A 22,238-nucleotide genomic window follows, 5' to 3' on the forward strand; every position below is an offset into this window, starting at 1 on the left:
TTGCACACATATTCAAAAGGGCAACTTCAGATTAAATATATTTACATAAAACATTACAAGACTGGAGATGCAGCAAAAAGCCTATGAAAAGATAACATCTGAATAAAAAGATCAGTAGATCTCCTACTTATGCATTATTTTAGATCAATTCAACAATAAAGATATGCAGTAGACTAAAAAGATCAGAAGGAAAAGGAAATTCAGCAGTAAAATTACAACAGACCACCCTGTGGAACTGCACCCACAGAAACCAAGCCACACATTGCTGCATGTTACATTTTCTGCAGAAGTCTCACTCTAGAACCCCTCAGCTCAGCTTTTCGTTCTCTAACTTCTCATTCTCACATGAATTCTCACAGTTCACAGCCACCTCAGCAGTGCTAATAATATTTTCAAATTATACCATAAAGCATAAAATTAAGCATCACTTTCTCAATGGTCCCATCTAATTATACATAAAGAAAGGAGTTCCATGTACATTTTTCTTGATGACAGTCAAAAGAAATCCTCTTCTTCTCTGCAAATGCTTGTCCTTGCCCTCACTGTCTAGTTCCTGTTTTCTCCCAGCATCACAGTAGGAGCTAGGCTTGGCTCATCTCTTATCAGCCTTGGAGGCACAGAAAACCATGTAGGACCTCCTGCAATGACAAGACTATTTACAAGCACAGTCACCTTTAGATCCCAGTGAAAAGAGGATCCAGTCTACCCTGACCTCTTGTAAGTCTGATTCCCCAGCTCGCCACAGATGCCTTGACCTGTCTTTATGCCACTTCTATAGCACCTCCCCTACACCCTTAAGTTCTCCCCCTTTCTGCATCTATCTAATAAAACTGAATTTTGCCTATCCGCAACAAGTTAAAACTAAAACAACAGTCATGTACATGGCAGACAGTACACCACTAGAAATCTCTGAGGAAATTGTTCCTTCTAAGTGTCTTCATTGCCTGCTTGCAGTTGGCCTGAAACCATATCACTTTCATAGGGTTTAACTTAAGGCTTATGACTCACACTTATGGCAGCCTGGAAAAGAGGACAGACAATCACCATCTATTAGTTCAAAAAACTCTCAGTACAGAAGAACTCTTAACAAAGAACATGAAATAATGTATTACTGACACCAGCACCATGCCTCTCCCCCCCAAAGAAAAGGAAAAAAAAAATCCATTGCTGAAGTGCACAAAAAACCTACAAACTTTTACTGAAGAGACTGAAACTAACATTCCAGAGGAAGAAGTAGAAAAGAGAGAAAGAAATAATACAATTTGGGAGACATTTTGAAAGGCCACTGGTAGTCCTAACTGTAAACAAGACCAATCCAATCAGGTTTTTCTAGTAGAATAAGAACTGAGCATCCAAAAGAGAGCAACCACTACTGTGTCGTATTTTTGGTTTAAAGACATTATTTCAGTGATGCATACAGTGAAGCACAGGAATCTGGGGTTGGGTTTTTTAGGCAATGTAAGTTTAGAGGGCTTTATATTTGGCGCTTTTTTTTTTTCCCATAATAAAATTCTGCAATTTCCCCTAATTAACTCGGTTTTATCATTAGGATTCTTTAACTTTACAATAATAAAAATATTCAGTCCTAGTGGTCTAATTTTATTCTTTCAGTCATATGCCAGAGATTACAGAGAAAAGAACCTGTGGCCTGCACTGTGGAGTGGTTTACCTCAGACACAAATTCCCTTCTCTCAAGAAAGACAAAGTAAGTATGTTCCCTTTTATTGACTTTTACTTTTCTATGGATTAGTTAGGAGACTTACTTTTACCTCATGGACTGAACTTAGTATCTTCAATAAAAACATCAACTTCAAGAGCAAACTGAACTCTGTAAGTTTGCACATACAGCTCTAAGTATTCTTTTGAGATGCTCACTTTCAGTTAGAGAATAGCTGCTTCAAAGAATGTCTACACTGGGAAGTGCAATGCCAGGTAAATCTCTGAGACTGTAAATCAAGAAGAAACAGATTAAAAAGAATTAATTATTACATTTCATGATTCATTGTTATTTTGCTCACTGTTAAGAGAACGATCTTCAATACTGCTGCACACTGGTCTGGCAGGACAAAGCATCTCCTATGCTTTTAAAGCCCCTAATCTCATCAGACAATGTCTGCAACAAAAAGGCTAAAACAAAAAATACATAATATTTTGCTTCAGCTTCATCATAAGTGTACATTAGCTTTTCAATGTTATGCCATGTATACATGCATGCATATGAGAGAATCAGGTATACGAGACATAACTGCATATGTAAGACTGGAGGAATTTACTGACCACCTATCCAGGAAAGTATTCTTCTCTACTAATGAGAAGGGAAAAAAAATGAGCTGTTCTCAGCTTCTGGTGAAATGCAATATGCATCCAAGACACATGCTAGAGATCTGTTCAGTTCACATTAAACAAATGCAAGGATTTGGAAGTGAAGAAATTGGACTGGATACCAATTATTAGATTTTAGCTGTCTTTATAAGAAAAAATAAAGTCTTAGGAATTTTTTCTCCTGTAGTGATGCACAATGCAAAGAACAGACATCTGTTACAACAGAAAGACCTGGGCATAGACCTACACTAACATAAGCCCCATTTTCAAGAAACGTTCAATGAATTCCCAAGATCCAGACAGCAAAACCACATTTAAACACCTTTCCAACAGTATTTGGCACACTATTGGTACTACACATGTGATGATCTCTTTACACAGAAAAAAAACCAGTTGTATCAAATAGTTTCTTCTCATTTTTATTAGATGATAAAAGTGATAAACATGGCATTTACCTTCTTCAAAGGTCAAACAACAGGAAGCTACTCACTGTCCCTATCTAAAAATACCAGCAAAGATATATTGTACAGTATTTAAACTGAAAAAAATCTGAGGAAAATGTATGTAGTCTTTTAAAAGAGAGCCCAAGGTACTGCAATTATCTAGTCCTGCCTTTACTTTTTAAATTCCTTTCTTTCCTCATAGCACTTGAAACTGACAAACAAACTTTTTTATTCTGAACAACTTCAAGCACCTTGTTTAAAACTGGTGTACAAAGAATGCCAAATATTGTGGAGAGTATTTACAAAACCATTGCCAAATGCATGCCCTACACTTCGACCTTCTACCAGACAGACATTTTGCCTTTCTTTTTTCATAATTTAGAAACAAATGCAGGAGAGTGCAACTTTGGAGACAGTCAAGCCTTTTTTAAACTAGCACAGAAAAACTGCTGTTCGAAGTTCCAAGTGCTGCTCCCCAGCACCAACTCTATCAAACTGTCCCATCAGAGCTTCAGCCTTTTACATTTTATTTGAGACATAACAAATTTCTAGTACTAAGATTCTTTGCAGTGAAGAACAGTATTTGTCATCAGAAACCGGAATGAAACAACCTACTTTGCGAAAAGGCAACAGTACCCGACTCATCCAATATAGCAGTAAAGGACTGGTAAGACCACACTTCTCCTAGAAACTGCCACATCCTTTCAAGAACACATTTTGAACAAAACGTAGCTATTTTTAAAAAAAGCTTTTCATACTACATGTGTTCAGAAGAGTCAGATTCATTAAACTTTATACATAAACAAAATGCAAAAAACGTTAAAATGTTAAAACAATTACCTACAGACCCCAGTGTGAATGATGTATATGAACCTTCCTCAAGTAACTAACATAGAATCTTTCACTTTAAATTAATCAAATGCAAAAGATCAAGCAAAAGCTTTAGATAACTGCCACAGTACCGTAATAGTATTTCACAGCTAAAATCAACATTATTTCACAAAATATGCACATAAAAATGCATATTTACTTTAAAAAGGGAAATGCCCAAAAGAAAGGGAAATACCAAAGCATATTGCAGTCTGCTTGATAACAGAAAAAAGTAAATCATCACTGCTTCCTAGGAAGCAGGGCAATAAAGTTATAAATATCTTATTACAGCTTGATAATAAATTTTTATGTTGAAATTTTTTCCAGAAAGAATTACATTCTTTTGACCACTCTTCACATAGGTTTCTTTCAGGAACATAACTACTTGCACACATAGCTCAATATCAAGCAGAGAGACAGAAATCAATAGTGAATAAGACAAGTGAAAAGAACAAAGTACTAACATGGTTTACTACAAACCACTTACATAAAAATTCCACAATTAATCTCTTCTCATAAATATGGAATAAATATAACCATGGAAGTATGAAATTTTAAATTTTGTAATGAGTGGATATCTAAAAAAAATAGAATCTTAATATATGCAGCTTTAAATCACTGTATTCATTTTGAAATTTTGCCTGGTGGAACACATCAAAGTAATTTAAAAAACAAAATCAAGTTTGTTGAGTAAGAAGAATAGGCTTGCAGCATAATTTGAAGCTCAAGCATGGGCCCTGATGAACAGCTGTAGGGGAAAAAAAGAGTTCTCAAAGGCAATGACCACCACAACTATGTCTTTCACTCTTCTAACGCACCATAGGAAAAGCAGCAGTCTCTTAAATAACTGGATTCTACATTATACAACAATTAAACACCCTTCACATAGGAAAATATCCTCTATTTCTAAATCTACATAATAATCACTTTTCCCTATTCAACATCTTTCCCATGATTATATGTGTAAATGCTAAGAAAAATGCCTCAGCCACAATTCAGTTGGTTATGAGTAGATTTTAATATCTAATTAAGATGGGTCAGTATTTCAAAGAGACACTAGTAGAGATTAACTGAATGATACAATAAATGGCATTGACTCAAGTGGCAGCAGTATTTTCTTTGGGTCTAGAACAAAGTACTATCCTATGCAAGAGTTAAAAATGCTTTCATCCACTCTGTCATCTTGAAGAATGTCTTTTATTAACGCAACACAGACGCCTGCCAGGGTTTTCTTATCACCAGAATCAATGCTGCTTAAGGTGCTATATTTCAGATGTGACCTTACACCCCAGTTCTACTTTTGTTAACTGTGGGGCCACATTTACAAGAAAACTTGGCCACCAAACCTTTTATTAGTATTTCTGTGGAAGAGTTTCTTTCTTTTCTGTTATGCCATATTACTGAGCTCCATTCAGGGGTCTGCATCAGCAGAGGCCATATAAATTCTATAAATAGTACTTGGTCCTGAATATCCTAATCATAGATGTAAATATATGTGTCTTATGAGACTGGTACTGTCTAATAAGTTTGTAAAACACACAGACATTATGAAACTGTAACATATTATTATAAAACATTTACATACTCAAAGACTGCAAAACAATAGGATTTCCTTACTATGACATATTTCCCTCCCACACTTGAAAGCAAAGTAAATTAACATATCATCATACTTCATGCATCTAACATCAGCTCTTTAATACAGTTTATAAAACACAACAAAAGTTGTCAATCTCAGCAATAAGTCAGAATAAGTGCAAAACAAGATCCTTACTAAAACCATCTGACATATGGATTGACTTTTCAAATAATTAAAGGCTTAATATGCTTGCCATTTACAAATCAAAATCAACTGATATGATAGGCTAAAATCTAGTAGTTGATCTTCTACCGGTGAAAAAGAAAGGAAACACTTTCCACTTCTGAGAATGTCAAAACCAAGGCTCTGAGTGGGCAAGGCCTTAGAAGTACTACTTTATTCAGTATGTTACCATCATTCCTTCATCCCATCATCACAGCTCCTGTTTCTAAAACCTAAGAAATGAGAATGGATGCATCTTCAGTTTGAACATTTTATTCTGCTATACAATGTAAATGGTTCATTAGGGAAGGGGTGTAACAACAGTAACTCCTAATTTTCTCTAAGAATAACAGGGTGGTATGTGACAGTGGAGCAACTATATAGCTCCTCCCCAGAAGCTTACAGAGGCTTCTGTTTTCATAATTAATAGCTATTGAGGTGATTACCTTAAATATTATGAGATTTTATGGTTTCAGTAAAATTGTATTTATTTATTATTAAAATCTTCCGCATAACACACCAGTTAAAGCAGAAAATATTTGCATGTTCTGTAATAAACTCAAACTAGGCTAGGGTTTTAACAGCCTAGAATATCGTGTGTACTGCCCCTGTCACGTGTCAATAAATGTACAATCACTATTCAAAAGCAAAGTTTCTGAACTGATAGTACTCCCAAGTGGTCATATTAATTTGTGAACAAGAACTGCTCTTTATCTAACTGTAAACATTTAATCCAGCATATTTAATCTAAACCTACCTGATTCCACTTTCTAAGTTTAAAGCCTGATTTTAACCCATTGAAACTGAAGCAATTGATATCCTGAACTTCATCCTCATTTCTCTAAAAATAGTTCTCCTCGTTTTCTTCCCATGTATTCCAGCCTCAGTGGCCTCACAGTTCTGTTTCTTCATGTTGAGATCACCTACGTTTGCCTCTTTTGATTATTTTGTCTGCATTATTTTACTTCCTTTTAAAAAAGTGTAATGAAAGTGAAAGTATACAGGGGTTTGGATCATCTCCTGATGTGAGGACAGGGGAGGAGAGGCCAATGGCCTTCAATCCATTTTTGAACCTATAAAGTTTTCCTCTACGATCACTATGCAGTAACAAATTTAAATCTACTAACAAGGCTGTGGGTTGGGGCTTTTGTTATTTATTAGCTGACACGAGACTCTGAGAAACAGTCTGTGGAGTGTCAAAGAACCCCTGTATCAAAGGTTAAAGACCACGGAACTAGATCCTGAGTTATGGAAGGGACATATATCTCTGTAATACTGTAATTTATCCATCGTGTGGTAAGTAATTTTGCACTTTTTACCAGTTCACTGACAGCATAAAGCACTAAATCATAAGAATTTTGTATTCCCACATTGACAAAAAAATTCAAAATTTCCTGCTATAAATAACCAACAATTTATTTGTAATAAACAAAAATGTTTCCTAAAAACACATGTATGAAATGTATATTTCAAAAAATTTTCAAGCAATTGTTAATTAATTCTGTTTACAGAAATGGTTTTATGAAAGTAGTTGTACCAAAGAAAGAAAACCTTCAAAATAATTCTGAAATAAATGAAGAATCTTGATTATCCTGACTCCATCTCCTAACAACCTCAAAACAAAACACACTCAACATAAAGAATGAGGTTTATGTTTATGTTCCAGAACAAGGGAAAAAGTATTTCTAACACAAGCATTTAGGTGGGCCAGTGTCTTTAAACAAGTTCTGAGACAACCTCTGTCAGGTGCTGTACTTGTGTGTAAACTCCACGTTAGCAGAGGTACTATACAATTTGAATTACAGGGTTTGAGTGACACGTGCAGCTGCTGCCAGCTTTTAGTTTTTTAAAGAATAAACTCCTGGAAAACATTCAGGTTTTAACAAAGCAACTACAAGATCTTCGTGGCAGGATCAGTGGCCAAAAACCTTAGAGACCTATTAAAAATACCCGTTAAAACAGTCAGCTAGAAAACACCGCTTTTTATTATTTTATTCTCTTACTTTAAAGGCAGGCAGCATAAGCATTCAGCGGGTAGAGAGCAAACTTCTTACCTACCTCCCAACAACTAACTGTGTTTTCTCTCTACTTTTCTTTGTATTTCTTTTCCTTCTCTTAGATTTCAATTAGAAAAATGTAAGAGCTCCCATCACAGCTTTCCTAGAAGACTAGTTCAAGGGAAAGCAAGATCTAGCATGAAATGACAGCAGCAGATGCAGAACTGCTCAGCCTGTCTTATGTAATTTGCAAGCCTAAATGTCAAGCCAGTCAACACTAATAACAAAGTCATGGCTTCTTAGACCTCCATGTAAATCTGTACTCTGTCCCAGCACCTCACAGAGACGGAATGGTTCCTTTCAAACTAACCTTAGAATGCAAACCACCTTCCTGAAAAGGCATTGTTACAATCAGAAAAGCACCTCCGAAGTATTTAATGAAACCATAATAAAACAGTCCTCAGAAGCACATTAAACAAAGTTTTCAGCACAACTGTATTTTAAACAACAGTGGTGATTTGTGGTGGTTCTGAACATCTTTTGTTATTTTTATTGTGTTATCATTCAAAACGATACACAAAGCAGTAGTTTGTACAAACAAGATGATTTGTATATCTAAAGCAAAAGTAATTTCAGTCTCTGAGCTCCTGTATAAAAAAAACCCTAAATCAAAAAGATGCTGTTAGATACCCAACTCTATAAGAATAAAGCGATTTCTGACATGTGTCATCTAAGCATTTCACTCTCCTCATGTATTATTCACAGAGGTTATGCACCAAAGTCTGTTTATATATGCAAATCCAAAATTCTATTACTACCTGAAAACTAATTTGAACGCTTCTAGAATTAAAAATAAAAGGAGCACCTTCCCTTATTTCATACACTTGGCCCTACAGCCACTTGAACTTGAGGGAGGCCAGATAAAGGAAAAATTACTTTTTCTTCTGGCTTGGCAAATTCATGACTACAGGTAAGGTCACAGAAATTTGTCTTTCAATTTTTGGTTTACAGAGAGGATTGGGTAAGCAAGTGATAAACAACAGGAAAAAAGTGTTTGTAACTATCTCACTGCTGAAAACCAGCACTATCAAGTGGCAGCGATGAGAGTGTCTTAACAAGATTATTATTGCCAAAAATATGACAAATTTAGTTCTCCCAAATGACAAAATGGTAGCAAGACAAAAAATAATATAGCTAGTATGTCAGCTAGTATGTCAACTCCAGCTGTGTTCAAAATGTTTAAACACATGAACCTAATAAAACTCAGTTCTGAAAAGACATCTTAACTGTGAGGGGTTGGGTGTTCTTTTTGGATGAGGAACTCACCCAGACTTCAAGTCTGTAATCCGTAAACAATTAGTAGCATCTAGTCCTACTTTTCCATTTCTGACCACACTGGAAATGAAGGGCGAAAGTGCTGGAGAAATTCTGTTCAAGGCCACTTCAGGTGACATTTTATTATGTTCCTCCTTCCTTTAGTCTTGAGCTGCAAAGGTAGAAAACAAAATTAAAAAATATCCTACTTATTTGATGGAGATTCACATGCACTCTGCAACCATCAACAGAAAAAAAGCTAAGCACACTAAAGATCAGGAGTGTAGAGCAACTGAAGTGTGTGCAGGTTTATAGAGAAAAAATAAACACAGGTAGGTTTTTTTCTTCCCCCCTCTGCAACATTCAATGAAGCCTGTTTATTCCGTATCAACATAAAGCCAGAATTATGTCCTAGGCACCTTTAATTAAAGCCCTAACCCTCTGAGAAAGAGACATAAAATTGAGGGCCACTCTGACATTCACAGCCTAGCCCTTCTTGTGGGCACTCCCAGCCAGTGTGTAATTGACAAGTCACACTTGTTCAGCTTCCCCTGAAACCAGTGGAACTTACATTAACTGCAATGGGCCCAGGGGTTTGATACCTCTCTGTATTCTCACCTGCAATTTCTAGGAGCATTAGTGTGCTTATAATCAGTATTACTTTTATACTACTACATTAGGTAGCAATTTATAGGACTTCATGATGCCTTTTAAAAGCTAACACTGCTTCTCTTTCAGTGGTATCACCACACTCTTTGAAAGGCATCTTAATCTCCCTTCACATAACAGACTCGGAAGCTGATGCACACACATTTTAAGCACAGCTTATTCAGAAAGGCTTGCAATTGCATGACCTTAATCTAAATCAGTTAGGCCATTAATTTAGCACACTTTAGGAACATGTTGCTTTCTAGGTGAAATGAAGAAACTCAGCATACACACATTTTAAGTCATTGCACCACGAAAAGACTAGAGTACATGGAAGACAGCAGACTGTGGTAGAAGAAGTGGGAGAAAAGAAGGGTAACCAACGTATTAAAATGTTAATGTATTTGATCACATTCTAAGGCACAGAGCTTCATATGAAAATTAACTGAACTTAGTAAGTTAGTTAATTTTGGAAAACAAGGCTGTAAATGACTGAAGATAACATGAACTTGCCACTGTTAAGTGGGACAGAAGAGCTCGTACATAACCCCTCATCATTAAAAAATATTTTTAAAAATAAGCATTTAATTGAAAAACACTAATACACACTGCATTCACTTTCTTAAAAATGCTGCATATGGACTGCTGTATTAGTAACTGTTCTATAACAAGAGTGTGAACAACTCATGGCAATAATTGCAATTTTCTGTTGTTTCTCACACTCAGTTTACAAACATTAATTAGTAACTAATGGATATTCTACAGAATCTACTAAATCTCTGTAACTGGGAGCAACATTAAATTTCACATTCTGTTCTCACGAAAGCCATTCACACTGGAGTAGCAGGAAGCAATGCTCAAGAGTGTTTGTCCTAGATATTCAGAATGTATCTTAATAAAGCAAAGGCCAGACACTTTAAGGCAAACAGAAAGACTAATAAAGTAAAACTTCCTAAAAACAGTAATTATCTTTAATACACTGGCTCCTACATTTTATGGCAGTGAAGAAGCTGAAGACTAACTATCCATGCCCTGACACATAATGTGTTCTCATGTATCATTTGTCTAATTGACAATGGAACAACTTAAGTTTGTTTAGCAAACACCTACAGTAATTTAAGATACTACCTCCAGTTTGCTACTTTTCTACGAAAAAATTCTGCCTGCTCACCTTTATTCTTCCCCAGAGGGACTGAGAGAACACAAGCCCATACTTGACAAATTTCAATGCAAAGTCCAATGGCTTGGATTGAACCGCTAATAAAAATTAGTTTAAGCTAAAATACTTTGCACAAGAGTGGTTACAACAGGACACATACTTCAGTCTGCCAGCCCTGCTGCAGGGAAGAGTAATTTCAAGCAGGGGGCAGCTGGACTGATGAACTTAAGAATTTCTTCAACCACGAGAACATGCCAAAAAACAAGCTATCCTTGCAAACCTGAAGTTATACATGAAGATCACAGAATTGGTTCTGATAATGATACATTTTAAGGGGACTGTGTTATGAGGGTGAAATTGTGAGACGTGATACAGCTGGTGATCACAGCAGAACAGATGCACCTTCCAAAATGAACCTTAAAATGATATTCCTTCCCTTTTAGTTAATAAAATTTGAAGATATTGTCAAAACAAGATTTAAATGACTGTTAGGCATTTTTCCGTATTTTATTGCATCAGTTTTAAAAATCACAATACCTTCTCTTTAACAAGACAGATACACAATACTTGAAGGGTTACTATCAAGTAAACTCACTGATTTATTTTGTAAACAAAGGGCTTAACAAACTAAAACACGATTTGTACCAGTTTCCTGGTAAGTTTCAGTTGTCATATACATTTCTTTTCCTCATCTTAAGTTTCCCACTCTACTGGAAACTGAACACAAACAAACTCAGGGGAATTAAGAAAAACAAAATTCACTGGACTGTTTCCCTCCTAAAACAAAACCTTTGAAAGAAGCAAACAAACTAATAGTTGAATCCCCTTAGATTCAGCTGGCTATCACTGTGACTTCGGGCTAATGTTACACAGGCTTCACAGTAACCATGAAGTCCTGGGCACTGCTTCGGGCACTGGAGAGAGTCGGGATGCAAGATACTCTGTCCTTCCACCACCAGCTGTACCATAACGGGGATCACGATTAGATTTAAAAAGCAAAGGTGAATATGGTGATGGAGACCTGGAAATGTGACAGGACCTCTCCTAACCCTCTTGGCGCGGCCGTCGGCAAGCTGGTTGTGTGGTTTTCACTTTGGGGGCGGGTGGCAGGAACTTGTGTGTGGGTGTGAGCGGGGAAAGGAGGGGACCCACGACCGCCGCCTCCTGCAGCCGTGCCCGAACACATCCATGGAATGCGATCAGCAATGTGGATCTGCGGAGCCCCGGGTAAACGCCGAAGTTACCTAAGCCCTGGCACGGAAGAACGCTCAGAATCCCAGAATGGGTAAGGCTGGAAAGGACCACAGCGGGTCACTTGGACCAACCCCTCCTGCTCAAGCAGGGTCATGCTAAAGCACAAGGCACAGAATTGTGTCCAGGCAGTTCTTAAGTCTCTCCAGTGATGGAGACTCCACATCTCTCTGGACAATCTGCTCCAGTGCTCGGTCACCCACAAAGCAAAGAAGCTATTCCCCAGGTTCAGGGGAACTTTCTGTCCATCCACTCCCGCTCCGGGCTGACCCCGGCCAAGCTCCGCTGCCTCCCCAGCTGGTGCCGCCACCCGCGGCGCTGCGCCCGCCCCGCCCCAGCGGCAGTGCTAACACCGGCCTCCGCCGGCTCTGGGCCAGAGCCTCCCGGCGCCGGGTCCCCTTCCGCCCGCCGCTGTCCCGGGAAGGGCCGTGGCGCTACTCGCTCCCTCCCGCTCTCCCTGCCCGGCTCGTTCGCCCCATACCGCCCATCCCGGCCCCGCCATTACCTACGGCGGCCGGAACTCGCCGCTTGGCAACGGCGTGCACGCCCCCGCGCCCGCCGTGCGCGCCCCCGCCCCGCCGCGCACCGTGCGCGCCTCCGCTCCCCCCGCGCCGCCGCCGCCGCCGCCGCCGCCGCTCCCACCCGGGCCGGAGGGGTCTTCACCGACCCAACATTGGCGTCCCCCGCAAGTGCCTGCGCGGGACGTGCCGCCGCGCAAGGCGTGGGGCGGCGGTTCGGTCGCGGCCGGACCGGCGCGGGGCAGAGGGGAAGGGAGCGTTCGTGGCAGCAGGCGTTTGGCAGGGACAGCCCTGCCGGGCGAAGGTCCCCGCGAGCAGCCGGTCGCCCATGGCAACCCGAGAAGCCGCGGCGGGGCCCGGGGCGGGTCAGGGTCAGGGTCCAAGGGCCGCCCCGGCGCCATGGCCGCGGAGGTTGTGGTGGTGGGATCCTGTATGACCGACCTGGTCAGGTTAGTACTGAGTGGGGGTTTTCTGCCCGCACTGGGCGGAGCGACCCTGAGGTCATGAGAGCGCAGGGCGTCACGGTGCCCGGGGAACAGCGCAGGCACGCCGGGCCTCCCCCGGGCCAGGCCGAGCCGGAATGCGCCCCGGGCCGAGCCAAGCGGGTGTCACGTCTCTCCGCAGGCCGGGATGGCAGAAGCGGGGTCGGCGCCAGGCGCGGCGGGCGGAGCGCTCGGCCCCGGACAGAGGGAATCGCGGCTGCGGCAGAGGAAAGGACTGAGCACAGCCGCAGATTGCCCAGACGGGTCATGGAGTCTCCATCACTGGAGACGTTCAGGAACGGTCTGGATGCAATCCTGTGCCACGTGCCCTGGGATGACCCTGCCTGAGCAGGGAGGTTGGAGCAGGTGACCCACTGTGGTCGGTTCCAACCTGACCCATTCTGGGATTCTGAGACTCTGAAGGGGGGCGGCTGCACCCGGGTGATGTCAGCTGCAAATAGTACTTTGAAAGAAGAATATGGGAACAGGGAGAGGTTTGAACGTGTTGCGTGCCGGAGCTTTGATCATCTGTCTGTGACTCTGGAGAGAGGAGAGGCTTGGGTTTGTGTTTTCAGCTGTGCCGGGTGGGTCGGTGTTGGCTTTGGCCCGGGAAGCAGCATTTCGTAGGCACCCGCACGGGAAACCTGGAGCTCTGATACTCGTTATCAGCAAAGGATTCTGAAACGACTTCATGGAAGTAAATAAAGCTGGTCAGCCGTTACACTTTTTCCCTTCAAAGCACACTTGTCTCCACTGAAAAACCGAGAAAGGTTAATATTGCAAAGAAACCAAAGTTAGCTCCATGAATCAGTAGGTTGCAAGTTGATTACTTGCATACAACATTTTGTGTGACAGTTTGAAATGAGGTTAAGGGAAAGGAGAGGAGAGGGAGGGCCTCCCAAGGTATTCAAATCCAAACATACCAAGAAATGCATATAGGAAGTCCTCAAAAAATTAGCAGCTCTGTTCCCCTAAGCTGTTTTTAAAATTATTTTAAGTTTTAAAAATTAATATCTTAATTTATCTTTATTCATTTTCTGAGCATTTTAGTTTTCAAATTAAATACTTGGGTCTCATTGTCTTTTTTTTTTTTTCTTTTTTTGTACATAGGTAAGATTTGGAAACTTCTCTTAAAAAGTGAAGTACAGAAGTTCATGAAAGCTCTTGGTTCCAGTAGCCTGGGCTTTGTAGTCAATACTAAATAACAGGAGAATTCAAGCAAAATTGCAAGAATTCACGATACAAAATCTGCCCTGAACTGGCTGGCCTTGTCAATCCCAGTAAACTTGCCAATCAGTCTTTGATTTGCCCTATTTTAAACACATTTCCATACTTTATATGCAGACTTGGTTAAAATAGGATTTAAAGTGTATGTATCTGGACTGCATCAGCTTGTCTGCTAGGAATTCTGCAATTAAAAAAATGTCCTCTATGAACAGACAATTGCACCAAAGCCTATGGGTCAAGAAAGTGCAGAATACGTGAATAGAGGAACATTCTAAGGAGTGAATACTGCTTAGGCATAGACTCGTGTTGCAGAAATGATGAAGCCCCTTAAATAATCGTAGAACCTATGGCAGAAAGATTTAATGCTGTGTGTAATTTGCAGAACACACTGGCAGTTATCCAAGGCGAATAGTTGTCTTGTGATCAGAGTAAGAACTGTGGAACTGATCTTGATGTTACGTGTGAATGAGCTCTCAGATGCTTATGACATTGCACTGAGATGTAAAACTTGGTGCTCTAACCTCAAGACATTCCTTTTCCTGTCTGTCTAAAATGTGGGGGGAAAGTAATAAAAAAACTGTCTGCCAGTTTAAGTGCTGCTTACAACTGCAGCTTTGGGCTCTTCTTGCCACTTAAACAAACAAACAAGAAAACTCCTTACTTTTTTTTTTTTTTTTTTTGGACTGCAGAGTTTATACCATGGGCTGGAGTGACAGATGCTGTTAGACTGAGATTAAGTGGCTGAAGAAAAGCTGTTTCACTTTTCAATCAGCTGAGAGGGTTTCGTAAAGTGTACAAATGCTGTCCCATATCTGACTCACCATTTTTAGCCTCTTCTTTAAGGAGCAGTGAAGAGCTTTTTATAAGTGATAAGCTAATCCACTTCAGTTGAAGCAGATTCTTCTTTCTGTTACTAGCAAAGAACTTCAGGCACTTAATAAAATAAGAAGAGTGTGTTTAAATTTAGCTGGCAAAAGTTTAATCTGACCAAAATTTCCATGCAGTACCTATGCAGACATTGTTTAAATGTATCCTGGGTTAGGAAAATCTGGGTCAAATCACCGGAAAGTACTAAGCAGTAGGCTTGATTGTGCCTAGGTGGAACAGGAAACTATAAACAAGCTTTATGAAATATAAAAACTGTCAAGTTAGGGTTAGGATTAGGTTCCAGGAGCATAATTCGTGACTCTCTTTGTATATGCAATTTAGAGGGGGCCGCATCTTCTAGATCTAAAGCTGGGGTTCATTTCAGCTGGAATGAAGAAGCATTGAGGTTTTGTGAGTTTGTCATTTGTGCTGATGTTTCAGTTTATAAAAGACATGGACAGGAGTGATCATGTTAAATGCCTATCACCCATTTGGAGGAGCCTGAATAAATTTTTGAGAGTTACACAGAGGAAGCCGGACACATTTTTGTATACATTATGTTTAATGGGCATATTCACCACTAAACACTAAAGCCTGTCTTTCTTAGAAGATAATAATATTGATTGAGACTCTGCCAGAGCTAGACAATGCTGTGTTGTAACCTTGGCCCTCTGGAGAGCTAGAAGCTCAAGGTCAGACTTGAAATGGTAGTGGCAGACTTTAAATGTTAAGCATTCCCAAGAGGCAAGGTAGAGGCAAGGTACCAAAAAGCTCCAAGCCATCACTGGACATATGGTAGCTAGATTCACCATGAAGAGAAATTAGCATATAATGTTTTTACTGAACAGTAAATTAATGATTGAAAGAAGTGTAACCTCTGTGTAAAATGGAAATGTACAGTTTGAAATGTGCTGAATCTTATGTAATGACCAAGACAGAAAAGGACAGAGACCTTTGGTTGGAGACAGATACTTAGATACAATTCTGCGAAATAATCAAATTCAGAAGAAAGGATAGGGTGTCTTAAAATTCTTCTGAAAGGAAGGGCCCCAGTGGTTTGCTTTTAAAACACTGTTCTCATTGGAAATTCTCTTCTCATTGTCCTGTAGCGCTGCAGTGGCAGAATGTGGGTTTTCTAAAGTGAATTTCATATGATCAAAACAGCCTCATGTACATACATGCAGTAAACCACACTCTTTGGCTTAATAGGACTAGGAGCAAAACATACTTGTGGTCACAATCACAATCAACACTTCATTGGCAATAGCAGGCAATAGTAGTAGAAAACAAAAACAGCATTTTTCTATATGATCTAGATAACAAACCAGATGGGTACCATCCACAGTATTATTTAAATAGATTCTCCTCTGACTCATATTTGCAGACTGGTCGTGGCATTGGCATTTTAATTCATATTAAATCAGGACAAGACTAAACATATAAACCAATGAGAGTCAGACACACTAAAACAATTAGAATAAACAGGAGAAACTTTGGCATGGCAATTGAAAACAGCAGAAGCATAGAACAAAATGTAAGATGGAAAAACAGTCTTTGAATAGTCACAACAACAACAGTCTTTCAGTTTAACTCAAGAGAATGACACCACAGTCCAAATAATGGAAAACTGCATTTTTTAGAATGTTCAGAATTTCAGGGCTTAGTTTTCTGTGGACCTCTTTCATCACATTTCTTCACTCCCTTTAGGGAGTAGAACTAAAAGTTCTGCTTCCAGCCCCCCGTTGTAACAACCACTGTTAATAATTACTGCAAGTACTAAACTGATTGACTGTAAGCATTCAGCAAGACAGAAGGACAAGGCAGAGAAAGCACTGAGCTCCATACAGGGTAGTGTGCTGCTGATCTGCAGCTGGACAGCAGTGACAAATGCACGTTGGTATGAACATCCCAAACACATCAAATCCTCTTTGCTAACAGAGCACAACTCTACCTGGGCCAAATGGCAAAGGTATCCCGTTAGTGACAGTCTGTGTCTTCTTTTAAGTCTCTAGTGGTGAAGTGAAGTAAATGGTTCAATGGCACATTGGAAATGTCCATGGTCCAAAACTGTGCCTATTTTCTTTTTCAGAAGAAAAGCACTATTTGGAACAATAATTGCAGACTTTTTTTGGTGGGAATGCGAAAAAGGAATTTTCTTACATTTCTTTTGAGTGATCAGAGGAAATCTTGCATATTACTTCATTTTCTTCTTTGCTTTGTTTCCAGATCTCATACACGTTCCTGTTTCCACCATTTCTCATGCATGTCACCAACTTGTAATGTTTTTGCCTTGTTTTGATATTTTTTTTCCTCTTCAGCTTCTCCTAGCAGCGATGTGTTCTAGAATCCTTCAAATCCATTTCATTTGTGTTTTTGTTTTTATCTGTAATGCTTCCCCTGCAGCAGCCACTCCTCATTCTAGTCAATCTGCCATTGCCAGCAGCATGGGAAAGCACAACTGTGAAGGAATACAGGCTTAGTCCAGTTGAGGAAATTAATCTTTGCATCCAGTGAAAGACATCAAGGCATGAGAGAATGTGTCATCTGTGAATTGTTTCATTTATGTAATACTGAAAAATCTGGGCTTGATTTCAGACCCCGTGCTGTCTGCCCTTGTATTCTTCTCTGACCTAGCAAAGTTTGGGTGCATTTTAAATGCAGGATGTACAGGCTCAGCATTTTGTTGTTCTGCTCTGATTTTAGAGAACCTAAATGTTTAGAGAAACTCCTGTTTGCCTTCTGTTGTGTGGCAGGAAGAAAACTGTGTCTTGGGGGCCCAAAAAGAAAAATGGGATAAAAATCAACTTGATTAAATCTTCAGTAATGGCACTCAGTAAGAAAATTGTCTTCTGTGCATATACAGCTTTTGAGTATCTCTACTGGCCCAAACACTGGTGATATGGGGCCTGATCCAAGCTCATTCATGTCAAAAAAAGCTTTTCACTGCTGCAAACTGAAAATAAATTGTTGTTCTCCAGCAAAATCTGAGTGATAGTTTATTTTAGGGTGAGACACAGTTTAATATTCTAGCATGTTAAAGGTATTTGGTGTTATACCCCAGAGTTGAAAAGCTTCCAACAAAGTTCCTCTAACAAAAAATTACAATATATTGAAGAGGGAAAAAGGAGGGAAAATGTCTGCTTGGGTGCTTCTTAAATTAACACAAAATAACTAGGGCAAGGCCACCAGGGACTTTTTAAAACTCATTACAAGAGCTGCATTTGCAACTAAGGTTATGAACCCCAAGCAAGAGACAGTGCGCCATTGATCCCAGCTGGCACCTTCTGAAAGAAACTGTTGTTTGTGCCACAGAGGATGCTGTGGGCCCTCTCTGAGAGGGACTGGTGGTGCTAGAACACCTGCTCAGCCCCTGTCTTTGGCTCTTATCCATGAAAACGAGTTTTTTCCTCCCCTTCCTAAATGGAAATGTGGAAGTTTTAAAAGTCTTGGGAAATATGAATGTGAAAGTGATCACACAATGTCTTTTAAGTTAAGCATAACAAAAGTGTTGCTTTCTGAATTCTATTTAATTGAAATGTCCCTGCCCTTTCAGTTGGTGTCTTCATTTTGTGTCCTATGCTACTGTGTACTGTAATTAGGCACTGCTTTTACTTTCAGAGACAATTCCATTTCAGCAATAACTAATATGCCTCTTGTTTTTTAGACTCGTTTATCTAGTTAAGTTTTAATAGTATGTATTTAATACTGCTTTTGAGCTAAAGGATACTGTGGTACTACAGTCAAGCCTGTACTACATGAATCCCAGTCACCAACAACAGCACTATTTGCCCTCTGTGTATTGGGAAAACACTCTGCAATTTGAGTATTGGAAGAATGGCAGTTTGCTTTGTAAAAGGATAGGAATAAGTAAAGAGAATTGGAGTAAGGTATTAGAAGAGGCAAAAATTACAGGAATAACCAAAGGTTTTACTGCAGAAAGCGCAAATAGTCTACCTGAAGAATTGAAGTTGAGATAAAAAGCAGGGAAACTACAGTCCTAACAGTGACAGGTCCCCATTTGTCCAAAGGCACCTTGCTTTTCTGCATCTCTTTCTGTCAGCTCTGCCTATCTGCTTACTTTCTGCAGTTTTCTCTCATGGCTGCATGACAAAATTCAGGGAAAGTCTCTGTTCTAGTCCTGCTGTCTTCCCCCAGCAGCAGTATTTTGGAAGATATGGCATCGAGTGGGTCCTCTGTTACCTCCTCCTTCCCATGAATGAGTTTCCAGCTGTCTGCTTCTGTTCTACCAGCTGCAGTGTCTGGTCTGCTTAAGTTTGTAAATTGCTTTCAGATCCTTCAAGATAAAAGGTTCTTCTTAAGTGAGATCATTATCACCTTATACATTTCTCCACTCCCTTTTCTCAGTTCAAGTTTCTTTTCTCATCTCAACTTGGGGTCCGGCAGTACTCAACGTTCCCAGCTCATGGCAACACAAAGCTTACACACAAATTTGAGCTTCCAATCCTTGAGTTGTTTCACGCCTCTTAGAGTACTTCAGAGCTGAAGGTTAAATATATGTATTTTCCTGAGCTGATGCCAAAATGCTTAGCACTTGCCACACTGAGATCGTACTTCTGCATTTGCGTCTGACTTCATGTTATTTTGTGTGCTTCAAGAGACTGTGGAGTTCTCTTCCTCCCACTTCTGAAATACTTACTCATTCTAGGAAGCATTCCAGCTACAACGTTGCTCTGAGATCCTTCACTGGGTTCTCATAACCATGCTTTGTTCATGTTCTTGTGGTTAAACTGTACGCCTGTCAGGGCAGGGATTTGACTCCTCTGTGGTGTGGTGAACTTACAAAGGGGAACCCTGACTGGAGTTCAGAGGGCTCTCTGTTCAAAGGTTCATAGGCAGTAACTGTGTTTGGGCAGGAGAACCTTGTTTCTGTTCAGCTGCAAGTCTGGTTGTTGTCTCCATCTTCTGTAGTTTAACTGGCTAGTAAGAGAGTTTTTCACTGTATGGTGTCTGTGTGTTTATTCCCAATGTCATTCACATCCCGGTGAAATTTCCCTCTTTCCTATGAAAGTGAGGTCATCTTAAGCCTGTGTTTATGATATTGCAGTCATTTCCATGGCAATAGACTATGATATCATCAGTGAAGGATTATGCCTTTCCTATGTGTGTTAGCAATTAAAAATTATGATTTGTGAGATAAAACTAGTATTTACCAAGCTTTTAGTTTTAGTACATGTGAGGCTGGAAAACTATTGCTTAATCCTCTAGAGAGTTCACTTGGGTAATGGAGTAAATGAATCTAGAAACATTTTGATCCTAGCAGGTGATATGTTTTTGGGGTATATTTTCCTAATGAGAGAAGAAAATCAGCTACTCCATCTTGTGTTCTCTTGCCTGGCCAAGAACACTTGTCTGAAACCCAGTGGCATTCCTTATAGTTTTGTTATTCGGAGCTACTTAAAGATTCACAATTTTCTGCTCTCACTAGAATGTCATTTTTCAACTTTGGAGGTCAGTAAGCTATTAGATACTACCCACAAAAGTAAAACAACGTGATCATCAGTCTTTTAATCTTTTTAGTGGGTGCTCTATTTGCCAGCTATCAGTAGCTGAATCTCTTTGTTGAACCTTCCGTGAGTGTACATGCTTTCTCATGGGCTAGTGACAGCAGAGGCCAGTTTCAACACCATAAAGGCAAAAGAAAATGCATCCATTTAAAATGTAGAGTCCAGTATTAGAACAGTTGTTAATGCTGCAAGATGAGAGTGGTGGACTCAAAACATCATTATTTCATCCCTTCAAATACTTAAGAATTTTTAAGCCAAGGAAGTAGACTTTCCTCAAAAAGAGTGTGAAAAGAAAGGGAAAAGACTTTAGAGGAATGTTTGTAGAGAAAGGACATCATTGTAACATGAGACAAAATTAATAGTAATTTTTTGGTAATGTAGTTTAATTTCAGAAACACACTATATCTCTGTACATTTCAGCCTATTTTCCCACCCAACACAACTAAACTCTCATAAAATATCTCTTTCAACCATCTGGCTATGACTATTTGGAAAAAAATGTCCAAATGGTGTGCCCTAGGTGCCTATAAACTTGCATGTGTCCAGTTACACAGATAGTCTAAGATGTGAAAGGGTTCTTCATGAAATTCGTACCATATGAATGACTATAGCAGAAAGAAATTCCTTTTTCCATTGTCATTCACTGAAATAGAACCAGGCTGGAATAAAAGGCTAGACAAATTATTGTATGTATTTTTTGGAGACTAAATTCACTAATGCCATAACGGACCTGGCTCTTATTTACTGATGATACTGTGAGGTGATTTTACAGCAACCTCCTGAGCATGCATCTCTCCCATCATTCTGCATTTCTTCTGAGGCTTTATCTGTCTGTTGAAAACCCAGAGTTGATACTTCTGTTGGAAGAAAGTGAAAAGTCAGGAAGTAAAATCGTTGTGATCAGGGAAGAGTATGTTGGGAAGAAAGCTGATTTACCAATTGTCCAATATCATGGTAAGAAGTTTGTGTTAATTTGTGCTACAAAAATATGTCATTTTATCTCAGTAACATACGGCCATTGCTTCACATTATAAAATCCCCCTTTGCAGAGAGCACAACTATTGCCTTTTGCTGTTTGTAGGGTTGTTAGTAGCTGTGCAGTTCCAAGTAAATAGCATGCAAAGGAGCAGTACACTGGACACTAGCAGTGTCAGTACTTCAGGGTATTCCTTGGGCTTCTGCTATATCCCATGATACACATTGAATATTGTGTTGTGTTATGAAAGTATCTATAATTTCTAGCCCAAATAAATACTTTTTCCATATAACTTCCACAGATTTTTAATGGTTTGTTTATTGTCCTACTATTCCTGGAAACTGTTTTGAGCATTTAAAATAAAACGTCTTTTCAGTCTGGAGGTGTCTGACATGCAAGATTCACAAAGTCAAATGGGAAGTTGTCTAAAGGAACTCCTTTGAAAACATTCACCACAATAGGCAGGTGTTAGGTACTAGATTTTAACAGCCAACACCGAGAACATTGTATTTTCTCCCCCTTTGTGAGGCACAGAATGGTATGATTAATATTCCATTCTGTCTTGTTAATGAATTACTTGCTAGCTGCACTGTTAATGGAAATAACTATTTTCCTAGATGCATTTCTAGACATAAATATCTTCGAGTGAATTTTAGTACTCCTGACAGTAAAGAGCTGCTGGCACAAATCAAAAGCTGCAATAAAAATCATACAGAGTCGATGGTAACAATTTTGTGTAAAAACACTCTGGGCATGCATATATATTATGTTGCCTCTAGGAGCTGTCTGAGCTGTTCTTTCCATAGGAGCTTACCAGTAAGGTTTTGTTTGCTTGTTT

The 22,238-nt window shown here is 39.6% G+C and overlaps 2 protein-coding genes across 3 annotated transcripts in view; one reads left to right on the forward strand and one right to left on the reverse strand.

The window, feature by feature from the left end:
- BABAM2 (BRISC and BRCA1 A complex member 2) overlaps window positions 1-12,431 on the reverse strand; it is a 160,710-nt gene extending 148,279 nt beyond the window's left edge. The window contains exons 1-2 of the mRNA XM_014877255.2: window positions 12,311-12,431; window positions 8,760-8,919 (exon numbers count right to left, since the gene is read on the reverse strand). Of these exons, the coding sequence (XP_014732741.1) occupies window positions 8,760-8,887 (128 nt within the window). The 5' untranslated portion in view covers window positions 8,888-8,919; window positions 12,311-12,431. The remainder of the gene's footprint in view (window positions 1-8,759; window positions 8,920-12,310) is intronic.
- RBKS (ribokinase) overlaps window positions 11,710-22,238 on the forward strand; it is a 71,744-nt gene continuing 61,215 nt past the window's right edge. The window contains exon 1 of one of the 2 annotated variants that reach the window (XM_088162820.1): window positions 11,710-11,839. In XM_088162820.1, coding sequence (XP_088018946.1) covers window positions 11,748-11,839 — 92 coding nt within the window. In that variant the 5' untranslated portion in view covers window positions 11,710-11,747. Of the gene's footprint in view, window positions 11,840-12,400; window positions 12,773-22,238 lie in introns of those variants that run through there. The other variant, XM_014877267.2, reaches the window with a different exon arrangement.

Source organism: Sturnus vulgaris, chromosome 3, assembly GCF_052056855.1.
Source record: "Sturnus vulgaris isolate bStuVul1 chromosome 3, bStuVul1.hap1, whole genome shotgun sequence".
Classification (NCBI taxonomy): Eukaryota; Metazoa; Chordata; class Aves; order Passeriformes; family Sturnidae; genus Sturnus; species Sturnus vulgaris.